The following is a 13,830-nucleotide window of genomic DNA, read 5'->3' on the forward strand; positions in this document are numbered from 1 at the left end:
GCAATTTCACCTGGAGAAGCAAATCAGGGTCTTATTAAATGAGGTATTTTAGTAACAAGCTTACATTCCAAGGAGAGCATGTATAGCATTTCCTATATGTTCAACATAACCAATTTATCATGTCAGGAGAAATTTTAATTTATGGGATTAAAAAAATTAAGAATACTTTGTCACTCTATTTTACTGTTGCATTAACTCTAGTTTTTCTATTTAATGTCTCCGGATTTTTAAGGTATAAATAAAACAAAACCAGAGGTACTAGGTTTGTAGGGTAAGGATGTTGTCCTTAAAAAATGTGGTCATATAGTGTAAGGAAAAGTCCTACTGTGCATGAGGGCAATTGCAGATTTAACATTTATTCCTTTAAAATGACTGTATTGAAGCAATTTTCTGCCTTTTTTTTTTTTTTTTTTTTTTTTGAGTCACAGGCTGGAAAACAGTCAGTTGGCTTCAGGGAATAAGGAGAAGCAGCTGCAATTAGTAAAGATCAAGTTCGCCAAAGGTTGGTCCTGCATTGTGGGGTTAACATTGTGTGTGTGTGTGTGCAGGCAAGGTGTGGAAAGGGGTACGGCCATGGTAGTTAGGGAAATGTGCTGATTTAGCACATATCTGTACAAGCCCTGACAACAATTTAAAGCCACTCTCCCTCAGCAGAAATTCAAGGGAAGGACTATGCCTCTGTCATTCCCTGATCTCTCTTTGGATGTATCATTTGCCTCCCTTGCACCATCTTGGGTAAACTTTAGTATTTTCAAAGTCAACATGACCTGTAGACTTTCAGAGTTCACTTTAAAATGACAATGTGAATAGGATGTTTGCTTTTCAAGTGTTACAACAGAACTCAGTTTTCATGATCGAAACCATCTCCTGCTTGTGTATTTTACAAAAACTGGCCTTTCATTTAGATGTCTTTCCCAACTAATTTCCCCGCTGTTTCTTCAGTCATGGCTCAGGATTAACACTGCATGCCAATGGGCATTTTCAGGCACATACAAACATTAATTTGTTCCCTTCCCATACATTCTTGAGAGATAGCTGAGGAATACTTTTAATAGCAGACGTGGTTCAGGTCAGGAAAATATTCAGTCTTTTTTCAGATTACAATTTATCCTCTACTAAAAGAGAATCAGTTTTGTAGAAGTGAACCTATTTTTGCAAACTAGCCAAAGGTTATTATACTGCAGTATTTCCTGTACTTAAAATGGGAAATCCCTCAAACAGCCTTGATGAACTTACCTGCTGCTACTGGAATGTGTCCAGTTTTTAATATTTGGTGTGTGTGTGTGTATTTAATCAACAATTTGTTAAAAGGTAAATCAACTTACTCAATACCTTCCCTTTTTTTCCTTTAAAGAAAAAACTCTGCCAAGAGGATGTAATAGTAGCACTGCTTTGGCCTGAGAGCTATAATAAAAATGATGGGATAGCAGTGGATCCTGAAGAGATTAGTGGGTGATCTGAAGCCAGTGCTGGATTCAAATCCATGTGACCTGGGTGATGACAAAATGTTGTTGCTATCAGAAGATGTGTATTCAGTTGCCTATGTGAAATGAGTTGTGCTCTTAATCCAGTCTTAATGAGTGAGTATCCACATCACAAGAAATACTATTATAAAGGGTACCCTGCTTCCCAGTCTCAAGAGGGCTGTACACAGGCATAAAAATGTTCTCTGTTTGGTATTAGTAAGATCTAATTCTTCCGATCAAGATTCCCCAGCTTTAGCTCAGTAAAAGTACTGTTAGTAGTATTCTGCCAGCTCTGCTTTGAGTCACTACCATGTTTTACAAAAAGGCAGACTTAATATTTGACATTAACTTTTGGCTTTACATTTTTTGTTTTTAACAAGCATAATTTAAAATCTTTGAATTATATTAACTTGACCTGTGGGTTTACACTAATTCAGTTATTCTGTCTCCCTTTTGTACCTTTTCCCATTAACATTTGTTTTTATAGGTTATTGTAACATCTTATGAACTTTTGCATACTTTTTATAATTGAACTCATAATTTGGGTAAATTTGTAGGCCCAATTGTTGTCTTGCAGGCAAAATATATCCAGAAAAATTAGAAATCTATTAGAAACCAGCAAAGGATGTTAAATGTTAACACCAGTCTTTCAAAAGGGCATTTTATAAATGGATTTAGAGGCATTAGTTATGAAACAAACAACTAAGGAACTACTTAATCTTTTTATATAAATCAAATACTATAAATCTAAGATTAAATATTTCAGATCTTTACTTTTTTTTTTTGCTTTTCTCACAATTATGCCAACACACCCTATCCTATGCTTCATTATTTGTACATGACCTAAGCATATTTGATGGTTTACCAGTCCAAGAATGCTGCTTAGTGTATTTCAAACTCTTCTGAAATATAATGGTCTGGCATAGAGCATGAGGATGCTCTATGGCTGTGATTCTCAAACTTTTTGGTACTGTGGCCCCTTATTTTAAAACTTGTGGGATTCCCCACAACCAAATTCTGTGTTTTTTACTGATTTGGTATACTAGAGTTTGAATGGTTTTGCAACTTCATTTCAACTACATGCAGTTTCTTTAATTATATAATAGGATCTAAGCTGAACAATAACTTGAACAATAACTTGAAAATATGGATGTTATTGCATGTTCACAGACAGCCTAAGATTTAACTGAGAAGAATGGATCTGTTTCATTGGTAAGTAAGCAGTATTCCCCCAGAGTTCCCCACCCCCTTGATTGGTGTATTGGGAGCTCTCCTTCCAGATTAAATGTACTTCAGTCACTGTACAGCCAAGGTGCAAGTCCCTCCACTTTGATTAAATATTGCCCTCAAAACTCACCGTCCACATGCCCAAAAACCTTGGCTGTCTCAATGTAAATTGCAGGATCCTCAGGCCAGGGGACTGTGTTTTTATTCTCTCTGCAAAGTACCGAGTGCACCTAACTGCTCTATGTACTAGTGTTAAATTACAAAGTTTATAGCTGGTTTTGTTTTGAAACAATAATCCTATAACAAGATTAGCATAGCCCTAAAATAAACTATTCTGCACCTGCCATTGTCTGCATGTATATCTTACAATTATTGCTGAGTTAAATGGAACTTGGGTCATGGAGTTCATTTAATCTAGGATACTATTATCTTGCAGAGAGGAAGTACTGACAAGGTAGCACTTGATTAAAAAAATCCAAAGTTTAAATTGTACATCATAAATTCTTATCAAATACCATTCACACATTCAGTCCAGCCTTTGTGGACCCAATGTTTATTTAAATAAGACCAATGGAACCTGGCAAACATAGATACAGGAGATTTTATTTAACCTTGTGTACAAACAAAGGCTGCAAAAGCCATAGATTTTTATTTCCAAATTCAGTTTTTGGATCCTTTTTTATACCATTTATCTTCAGAAAATTAAAAAATCCAGCATTACAATTTTTCATTTTTTCTCTGCTGCATTCTTTAGGCCTAATCCTGAGAGACATTGAGCCCTGCAAATCTCATTAATTTCAATGGGCTTTGCATGTGCTCAGCATCTTTTAGGAGTAGGGCATTTGTTTCCATTTTTGAAAACAAAGCACTAATTGGATATTGAAGCACTAACACTAGCGGTATAAAATGGCAAAGCAGAGTCCTTAACATGAAACATGGTGGTATTAAACAATGCAAACAATATTAACTCTGTGGTGAAACTCAAAATTATCCAACAAGGAACAAGATTCTTCTACACCTGATACTTTAGCACTAATTATATAATTTAATTGTATTTATATTTAAATAAATAGTTTAATTATCTGCTTTCCTTTGAACTTTGCATGGATTATAAACACTTGCACCAGTAGAGATAAGAACAAACTACACAAGTTACATAGGCAAGAGAAGGCTTGGTTTTAGATTTTTTCTTTTTTTTTTGCTAAACAGACACAGAAAGGATGTAAATTTCACAATGTCCTACTTTGAGATTTTCTTTTTCAATTCACTGTTTCATTCTGACTTCCTCAGTTATCCAACATCCTCCTCTTCTAGTTTTAGTATTTCAGTCACTTTTAATACTAAGATCTTGGCTTGGATACTCATCACTGGAAACATCTATTCTTGTGTAGGTAACAGTTTTACCCAGTGCTCCAAATATGTTGTAGTTGTGCAACATTCTCAGGCTTTTAAAACCTGATGAGAAGCCCAATCAAAGACATCAGGCAGCGAGTATCTTCAGAAGGGTCAGGCAGGGGGTAGGTTAGGAAGTACTGCTGTGAAGGATCTGCTATGGCTCTTTCTGCATTAAAGTATTTGAAACAGTTTTCAAATATGGTTTTAGTTTACCATGACTGACAGAGTTTGTGTCCGCACACAAATTTATTATTGCAGGCCCAGTTGCTTCCTCTTTGGGACTAACAGGGAGGAAATGTGAGGTTCTCTTTGCAAAGATTGATGTTTGATGATTCCACCAGGGGGTGGAGGAAGAGTGGCCCTTCTACTGAACAGGCTGTGAGGCTCACTCTTAAACTCCATGCATTCCTTGGGAGCAGTAGGGATCTGGGGAATCAATAGGAGATCAAGGCCATCAGTGTGGAGGCCGTCTATTGTCCCTGCATGAACCCCAGACTCAGAGCATCTTCCATGACATCTGGGGTAAGAAGAGGGGTGCTACCACTTAGGCAACTGAACGCTCATTCCATGCAAGAAGATATGTTTCACACACACAAGACCCCTCTGCACATAAACTGGGAGATAAGACGAGCCCCTGTGATACAACTGCTTTCAGAATCCATGCTATGGAGTAGCTAGATGGTTAATCCGGAACATGTCTTGTGCTAATATGACTCTCAAAAACTAGCCTTTTTCCACTGGATTGAGAAACTGCTATAGCTATTCTAACAGCCATATTGGCAAATCCATGTGAACTGTCTGTGACAACAGCATTGGAACATAGCTGTAGTTAGTACATAGCAAGCTGTAGAGCAGACAGGGCCTACGACACATCTACCATGCTGGGGCAATTTGTTAAAGTACTGTAGTTTTCAGACGTGTTTAAAACATGGTTCATCCTTAAAGTGTAAATGGAACCAAACTGTTTTAAACATGTATGCTACGGCCTTGCAAGTCCAACACGGTAGCACAGTTGGTCCAGTATACACTCAGACTAAACTGTCTCAAGCATATTAGGGAAAAGCCATCCTATATTAGGTCTGCCAATATGGCAGTTTATACACTGGACATGGACATTAAGTGGTTCAGATTTCTGTTAGAAAAGGGCTGCTTATTTCTCCTTCCACGGTAAAAGGAAAGCCAAGGATATGGCAAATATATGCATAGATCACCTGCAGATGCATTATTTTACAATTGCCTCACCTAAGATTTCAGTACAGTGTAGTAATGCACAGAGAATCAGTAGCAAGGATGAGGGGTGAAAATATAGCATGAATCACTTCCATATTTTCTGCTTGGCAGTTCCATTTCTGTTTTCTGTGCCCGAGAAAGGCAGAGTGAACTTCTTAGAGATGTGCTCAGGAGAGAAGACAACTCAGGATGTTTCAGTTCTTCCTTTTCAAGGTTGTTTTGGGCCTACTGCTGTGATTTCAAAATTATTGCATATTGTGACATTTTATGCTCACAGCCTAGAAGTTGACTCTTTTTACATCAACTTTCATATGATTTTCTAGTGCTGGACTGGGTTTTATGAGCTTTTGCCCCCGCTTTTGTTGTTACAACCACTGTAACATATAGTTTCCCCCCCTCCCCCCCCAACAAAAGAAAACCATATTTGAGGACAAGAGACCAGACAGAATACTTAGCATTGGAATGTAAGAGCTTTCAGTAGCAAGAGAAAAGGATTACAGTACATCATAAGTGGCAGACTGTAGGTGCTGCATACAGTAATATTTTAGTGAACTACTGAAAATACAGACTTAGCTCAGTATATGTCTGGTGGCACAGGCTTTTACTTTGACTTTTAAGGAGAGGTGGTGGTTTTCTCTTTTGTCAGACCATGTGATTTGGGTGATTCCTAATCATGCTTCTCTCCATGTTCTTTTATTTTTCTGCCTTATAAATCTGTGGGGCGTGAGGGTGGGTATTGTTATTCAGCTGTAAGAGCTTCCTTTAAAGGAGATTCCTTTTGATTTTGAGATCAACCTAGGTACCTCATTCCATTCCCTGGGAACTTTTATATACTAAGCCTTAACGCTCACTTTTCATTCTAGCTTATTATGGGGAAGTTATTAACACTAACCCGAGACCTCAGTGTTTTAATGCTAAGTAACTGGTTTAGGAGATGTATGCTATTTTTTCAAGGCACGGAAGTGAATTCCCTATACATAGTGTAAATGCTTCTGTCTTCTTGTAATAAAATTCCTCCTTCTCTGAAATCCTGAGTGGAAAAAAGAAATGGCAGAGTTCACTTGAACATTTCAAATTCTTTCTAAAAAAGTTTCCACAGTAAGACTCCTGCACCCAAAATAATGTCACTTTAGTACATGAATAGGCACTGAAATAAATGAAGGAATAAGTGAAGGATAACAGGAAGGTGTTTTTTCCCATTATTAAGATGCAGGTTTTAAGCACCTTCAAAAGCCATGGTGATCAGTTTACACTTATGTGTTTTTAAGGAACGGCACAGTGAGAGAAGTGAACAAAAACGATAAGGTCTTCCAGTGTTGCAAAGAGCAAGTTAGGAGATCCTATATACACTTTACAGAACATTACATTTGTTTAAATGAACCTATTCAGAAAGTGAACATAACAGTACATCAGCAGATCAAATTAGAGAACAGTTAAAATTAATAAGTAGTGTAAAAATACCGCATCTCCCATAAACATTCCATGGTTGCACCACCTAGTGGCCTACTGAAATGTTGCAGTTTCACTTCGCATGGTACATACTGATTGACGTATACTTCACTTAGAAACTGAAGGTTAGAATGAAGGTAGGCAGTGAGCATCAGTGAACGTGATCAATGCATTGTTGTATTTTGCCCTTAGCTGATACGTAAAAGTTAGCAGCATATTAAAGTAGAGCCTGGCTTAGCCTAATCACTACCTCACCTCTTTAAAATTGTGCAAGAGTAAAATACACCAGCAGCATTTCAACAGATGTGTTTCAGTTTGGTTTCAGTTTGGTTTCAACTTAGACATTCCCTGCCCAATATAAATTGACACAAACACAAAGATGAAAAAGATCTAAGTAATTCATTTTTATCAGTTCTCAAAAGCTCCTTTTCATGGTTTATTTGCCTGTTTTACCCAACATTAATTTACTTTGCTGGTTTAAAAACCTACTCAACATTTTAAAAAATAAAATAGAATGAACAAAACCAAAGCTATTTCTGAATGAAAGGAGAGTGTTGCTTTTTTTTAAACAAATGGAGATACACAGACTATGCTAAGATCATCTGGAGAATCCTACATGAATGTTGTAATATTTCAAATTCAAGCAGCTGAAAGCTACAGGCTTGGAAGGGTCTGTTAAATATGTTGATACCCCCAAAAGTATTAGCTCTCAAAACACATCCCAATCAACTGTAGAGGGTAAATTCTTGCCAGTTTTTTCTGTCACACCATCTGCATTGCATCATCTTAGATGTAAAATGGGAGAGCCTGGTTTTCTCAAAAAGTTCAACAGGAAGTATGAAAGTGTGGTAATCAGAAGGACTTTGCTTGAGCTAAATTGCGCCAGTCACTTTTTGTTTAGTATGGTGGGGGTTAAGAAAACACTGAGCAGAGGAAATAAAAATCCTTTTGTGAATTCTGAATTTCTGAAAGCACGGTCCATTTGTAAAGCTTACAACGCTAGGGGAAGTTCAACTAGTCCATTCTCACATTTCAAATCAATCAATGGTCTCACCATCATCATAAGATGTGCTATTTCTCCAGCCCAAAATTTCCAGCTTTGGGGAAAATTTACACTCATAGTCACCAGAAATAATTAATGTGTTATGTTAAATTAACTACAAAAATTCTTCTCATCCACATGCCTGCATGTTAGATACGGTTACAGCAGAATCAATCATTGTATTGTACTGAAAAACTAAAAGTAACAACCTGTAACAGTAACCAGAGCTGAAGCAACTTTCTTATTGTTACGCAATATAAATTGGTAACTAACATTAAAATTATACTTCCTATATAAATAAAAATTAAAAAGTCAGGCAAAAGTAAATTGGCACAGTCATTATGGTATTGCTTTCCAGTTTAAACACTGCAAACTGCACCTACAGGTTACAAACACCAAAAGGGGAAATTATCACCACTTATTGAAGTAGAATTTTTTAACTAGAAAAACCTGCAGTACTGCCGCCTCAAAATTATCCAACAAAATTTGAATTTTGTAAAGGAATGGGTAGTTGTGCAGCTGATTGGTACAGAGCTGCTATTTAAAAACTAAGAACAAGTACATAAAAGCAGAAAACTATAGAGTGTGTTACTGGTCTATAACCTTTTTTTGAGAAAATATCTTTCAGGATTGCCCAATTTTTACCTTTAGTTTTACAAAAGGCCAAAAATAAAAAAACCCACTAACATTTTCAAACCAAATGTTTGTTTCCCTTCACCCTGCCCTTGCAAGCACCTCCTAACACACACACTTTTCTGTGTATGGGGTTCTAATAGCAAAGGGGTTTGGAAGCTGAAATGTAGAGGAAATACAGTCGAGAGAGAGAGAGAGATTTTCTAGTTGTACGTTACAACACAGAGATTTGCTTCCAGACCTAAGAAAAGAGGGGTGCTAAACAATAGTAAATTCCTATAAGAATCCTTACAATAGCATGCAAAATGCTGATATACTCACAAAATTGAAATAATTTATATTTTTCTTTTTAATTTCCAACTTCACAGTACAACAACATCTATTATGCAGTAGTCAATTAGGTTGACTACTAAATAGTTTCCCTTGTTTTTTTATTTTATTTTATTCTCCCTTTTGTTTGGAAGAGTCCTCTATTATTTTTCTGAATGGAGAAGTCTGAGACACCTTCAGACAATTCAGCATAACAAGATTTGTTTTCTCTTTCGTATCCCCCCCACCCCTCCAAATATTGCTTATGATTCAAATATGCCGATCCTTTATTTTTAAATTTGCTTTCCCTTCCCCCCTTCTTCTAATTCTTTCTCTTGTCTTCAGGCTGCCCTTTTCTTCTAGCCAGGATGGTGATGGATGGTTGCAACTAAAGTGGATACTGCATAGGAGGGTGGATAGTACAGGGTGAGGGAGACTCTGATACAGCTAAAATCTCCCCCCAGATGCTTGGCACATCTGTTTCATGACCTGAAGAGTCTCCTCTGGTCTGGAGACCATACAGTTAGCTTATGCTTACAATTCCCAAGGCAAATACTGCTCCCACTTATGCCCATATAACCCTACTGACTTCAGTGTGGTTGCACAGGTGTCAGTGGAGTGGATATTAGGCCCCACCTTTTGTACTGCTGTGTGTAGTTTTATAGAAATTTCTGCATTGCTCTTAATTCAAACAGGGTCGGAATTTCTGAAGAATACAAAATGCTACCTGTTAGCAGATTGTCCATATAGAATATTCTGACATCTTATTAAAGTATTTGTATCTATCAGAAAAAGACTCTTGTAGAAGCAACATACAAAGCCTCAAAAAATTCAAGTATCAAAAACATCATTTTGATAAAAGTTTCGATTAAGCAGCCAGCAAGAAAGACAGCTGTTGATTTTTTGTCCCCAGACACTTGAAGATACTTGAGTACATATTTGTAGTGCTTATTTTAGCACAGGTGATAACATCTGTTTGTGTGGAGAGCTGGGAGTTATCAGCTTCACCATTCAATTTCCATTCAATTTAGAAGGTCCCAAAAAATTTAGCAACCATTTCTGGACAGCACTGCCTCTGCTTTATAAACAACTAAGTGAGCTCATTTATTTCAGATAATGGAATTTAAGGGCTCAGCCTAGTTCTCCCCGCCTTTCTTTAATGTACGGTACTTATTTGCTGTATAATGCAAGTGGGTCTGGCTCCTTTAACTCCAAAAGAAAATGTCAGAAGTGCAACAAAGAGGCAAGAAAAGGACACTCCCTTCCCTAGAGTTTGTACAAACATTTACAAGGGAAGGAGTAGGAGAGAGACAAAAAAACAGCAGGTCCAGTTGTACACAAAACTTCTAGTTTATTTTTAAAAACCCTGTTCAAATCAAGACTTGAATTTCTCAGTGGAGGGAATCAAAGATCCCCTTGCTGAAGGATACTATTTTCTGGTGCCCAGAACAGTACTTTAAAACAGCAGTTATTAAAGACACACTTGTGATATAGCCGTTAATTCCCCTCTTCCCTCAAAAGGGCATCCTGACAAGTGTTCCTGTTGAAAGCTTGAAGCTTCTTGATGATAAATTAAGTCCATAAAAATGAGGAATTTCTTCTCACCTTCCCAAGAGCAACAACCGCACTCCAGGCTGCATTGGTTAAAGTGTCTATTGGTCCTTCTAGTGGAGTTCTTGGCATAGCTCCATGTCCAGTCCAATTCTTTCCTATTCTACGGATCAAAACTAGAGGGAGTTTCTCCTTGCTCTTCAGCGTGGTTCTGTTTGACAAACAGTAGAAGCATGAAGGCTCTGCTCCCTCGTGATAGGAACAGACCTGTAATGTCTGAAGAAGAAACAGTCGTCCTGTTCTCTGAGTAACAGGTTCACACCAAGTACGGTTCTACAAGCCCCCTTGTGGCGAGACTCCTACACCTCTGTGGAAAAGAGGATACTTTGCCTTTTGCTGTCTGGAGTGGGGATAGTCTCCAACTGCAGGAAGTAAAGAAGAACTTGAACCTGGGAGGAAGACGGAAGATGAAATTGTAAATCAGTCTTACTGTCTTGGCCTTTTGGGATGAATGGTGGAGGGGCTGGGATGTGTGTGTTTAAACCGTTCCCCTAACTGCTGCCAGCTATACACCTCCTTTTATTGCAATGCATAGTGTGATCATGAATACTTAGTCAACGTCAAAGTTTCAATGGCGCTCTGTTCGGCCTACATGTTAAACTGCAGTGCGGTGAAGCTGTCAGTATTCCAGAGCAGCCCAGTTTTGAAATCTTCCTGATTACTAACTCACCTTTACAAAAGCCAGAGAATCAAACAGTCTGATCTGCTTAACTAACACGCATATTGGAAATGCCCACAATGCCTTTTGGCAGGTATAAGCAGACAAAGAATTCTGGAACCAGGAAAAAGTATTTTGAATATTGGTACAAATGGTGCAGGGAAAGAGAAAGAAGCATCATGGAAAACACCAACAATTAGAGCTGGGGGAATAACTGTTTTTTTAGTTTGGTGTCAGTTTTGAAAAATTGAAAATAAAATTTGAGTTGGGTTGAATGAAATCAGAAATATTTTGGAATTTCTGGTAAATCAAAAAAGTCTATTTTGGGTCTGTTCCAGAACGGGGATTCAAACCTGGGTCTCCCTCATCCTAAGTGAGTGTCCTAACCACTGAGCTAAAGGTTGTAAGGGGTATGCCACAGCACATCCATTGCCTCTGCTCTGTCTTCTTTCTCTGGCCATTTTATGAAAGTGTGAAAATTTCTGTCTCAAATTTGCAAGCAGTTTCAGGTCAACTAAAACAGCATTTTTCATCAGATAAATTATTTGTCTGAAAAATTTCATCCAGTTGTACCAATAATCCATTAGTCCTAGAGCCAGTTATTGAGGCACAGTGGGATAAGTGCCAAGAATCCCCATAATGCACAAGTTGATGTGGATGCACTAAAATGTTAGTGCTAGCAACCGAGTCGGTTCAGATATATGTTAAACTGTCTGAGCGAACACTGCCAAATTTGTTTTAAAGATGGTGTTGAGTCTAACATGGCTGAAAGCAGTTCTATAAATGAACCCTATGGCTTGTTAGCAGGGTAATTTATAGCACTGATTGTGCTAGCCTGATTTTTTAAAAATAATCCTCATTCACACTGAACACAAAGTGTTCTAGTTAAAGTGTGTTGGAAAACCTGAAGAAGAGCTCTGTGTAGCTCAAAAGCTTGTCTCTTTTACCAACAGAAGTTGGTCCAATAAAAGAGGCTAAAATACTGTCTCGATTAAATTAATTAAAATATTTAGCCTTTTACCTGGGACATGACTTCTAGTGACCAGCTATCAGTCATTGTTATAGGCTGGGTTGGGTTAGCAGGAATCTTACTGTCCTTCTCTGAGGGTCTCAGCAGCGTTGGTCCAAAGACAGTTGCCAGATTGTGCAGGGACATCTTGTTGATGCTCTCTCTCTCAGCAACCCTAGGAGGAAAAAACAATGGAGAAAGAGGATGTTTCTACATTCTGTGGCTCAAAGAAATATTAAGCAGCTTTATTTTTACCTACTTTTAAGTGGTTTTAGATAGAAACATTCAATAAGCAACTATATTACTTATGTTGCATTAATAGATTATAAGGCCAGAAGGGATCATTGTGATCATCTAGTCTGACCTCCAGTATAATACAGGCTATTACACTTTCTCAAATGTTTATTATTTGTATTACAGTAGCACTTTGGGGCCTTATTGGACTAGATGCTGTAGTTATATTGGCTTCTCTAAGTGCACTAAGTACCTGCATGGATCTTGCTGCCATGCTCTTGAAGTTCTGTAGTGTGCTTTAATATATCCCCCTTTTCAAAGTGGAGTAGATCAAAGTGCACTAGGGAAACTTTTAGTGAGTGGTAGCAGAGTCCACACACAGACCTAGTGTGTGGCACGCTAGTGTGGGGTAGATTTACACCCCAGCTGGGTACTAAACTCAGATCTCCTGGGTCCTAGACCAGAGCCTTAACCATCAAGCCATCCTTCATCTCTGTAGAAACATTTCTAGTGTGAACACAAAGCAATTACATGAATGTTTTTAAAATTAATTTCTTAAATAAAAATACTGTGCACATAATAAGCAATCTCATTTAATATGCTCTGAGCACTGTACCACAATCTTATAATAATTACAAACACACAAAAAGCGTCATATAAGAAAGTCCCCCTGAAAAAATTACAAACTAGTAAGACCAAAAAAGGCCTTTGAGCAAGGAGGGAGGATATAGGGGAAGAGACATCTAACTATGGGGTGACAGTAGGTTTATAGATGTTGAAGAATTGGGAGGATTGATATAGCTAGGAGTGAATTCCACATGGCAGGCCCCACACAACAAGGAACAATCTCTTGCCACCGTAAGATGTGCTGTTGGAATTCCTAAAAGATGGGTGATGTTAAAGTGCAAATATCTGGTAAGACAAGGCTCCAGGAAGAGCCCTTGAACAAAGTGAAGGCTTAAGATTTATCCCATTTACTGTATTCTGTTACTTAGCTCACCAGCAAGTGTGATTTTATGGAGCTATTACGTGTGTGCTTCTGGGGGGGGGGGGGGGGGGGGGGGGGGGGGCACATTTTCACTGGGCCAGGCTGTGAAGATCCTTCTCATCCTTTGGTACAATTTGCAATGACTTCAATAACAGAGAGCATGGAAAACAGGACTTAGCACTTTACCAAGACTATTTTACCTGCATTACTCAATACAGAGCAAATGAAAATGAAAATCAGTGAAAGTGCTCTGAGTGACACAGCACATTTCCAAGAAAGGGGCACCTCTCTACAGGGCGCTTAGAATAGATTTCCACACATAATGCACCTGTCTAAAGGGTCTCTCTGTATTACCTTTTTAAATGGTCCAGAAGGAAAAGGAATGTCACAAGGTTGGGTTCTGGAAGCGAGAGCAGTAAGTTCAACATGCAGCTTTCCTTTGCAACAGGGTCTGAAAGTGCTGTGGGAAGAGAGAAAAAAAAATACAGGCAGGGAGTGAGACCTTTACTGACTGTGTAACTACATGAGCAAACATGGGTGATGTTTAATGTGGGGGCAATTACATGATTGGCTCAGAAT

The 13,830-nt window shown here is 38.1% G+C and overlaps 1 protein-coding gene across 2 annotated transcripts in view; it reads right to left on the bottom strand.

Annotated features, from left to right (window-relative positions):
- Positions 1 to 7,165: 7,165 nt before the first annotated feature.
- The window catches only part of BCR (BCR activator of RhoGEF and GTPase), a 119,664-nt gene continuing 112,999 nt past the window's right edge, over positions 7,166 to 13,830 (bottom strand). For both annotated transcript variants that reach the window (XM_067550010.1, XM_067550011.1), the window contains 3 exons: positions 13,606 to 13,711; positions 12,042 to 12,204; positions 7,166 to 10,751 (listed from right to left, as the gene is read on the bottom strand). In XM_067550010.1, the coding sequence (XP_067406111.1) occupies positions 10,662 to 10,751; positions 12,042 to 12,204; positions 13,606 to 13,711 (359 nt within the window). In that variant the 3' untranslated portion in view covers positions 7,166 to 10,661. The remainder of the gene's footprint in view (positions 10,752 to 12,041; positions 12,205 to 13,605; positions 13,712 to 13,830) is intronic.

Source organism: Emydura macquarii, unplaced genomic scaffold (genome assembly GCF_026122565.2).
Source record: "Emydura macquarii macquarii isolate MOO-44397 ecotype Brisbane River unplaced genomic scaffold, CSIRO-AGI_Emac_v2 contig_1254, whole genome shotgun sequence".
NCBI lineage: Eukaryota > Metazoa > Chordata > Testudines > Chelidae > Emydura > Emydura macquarii.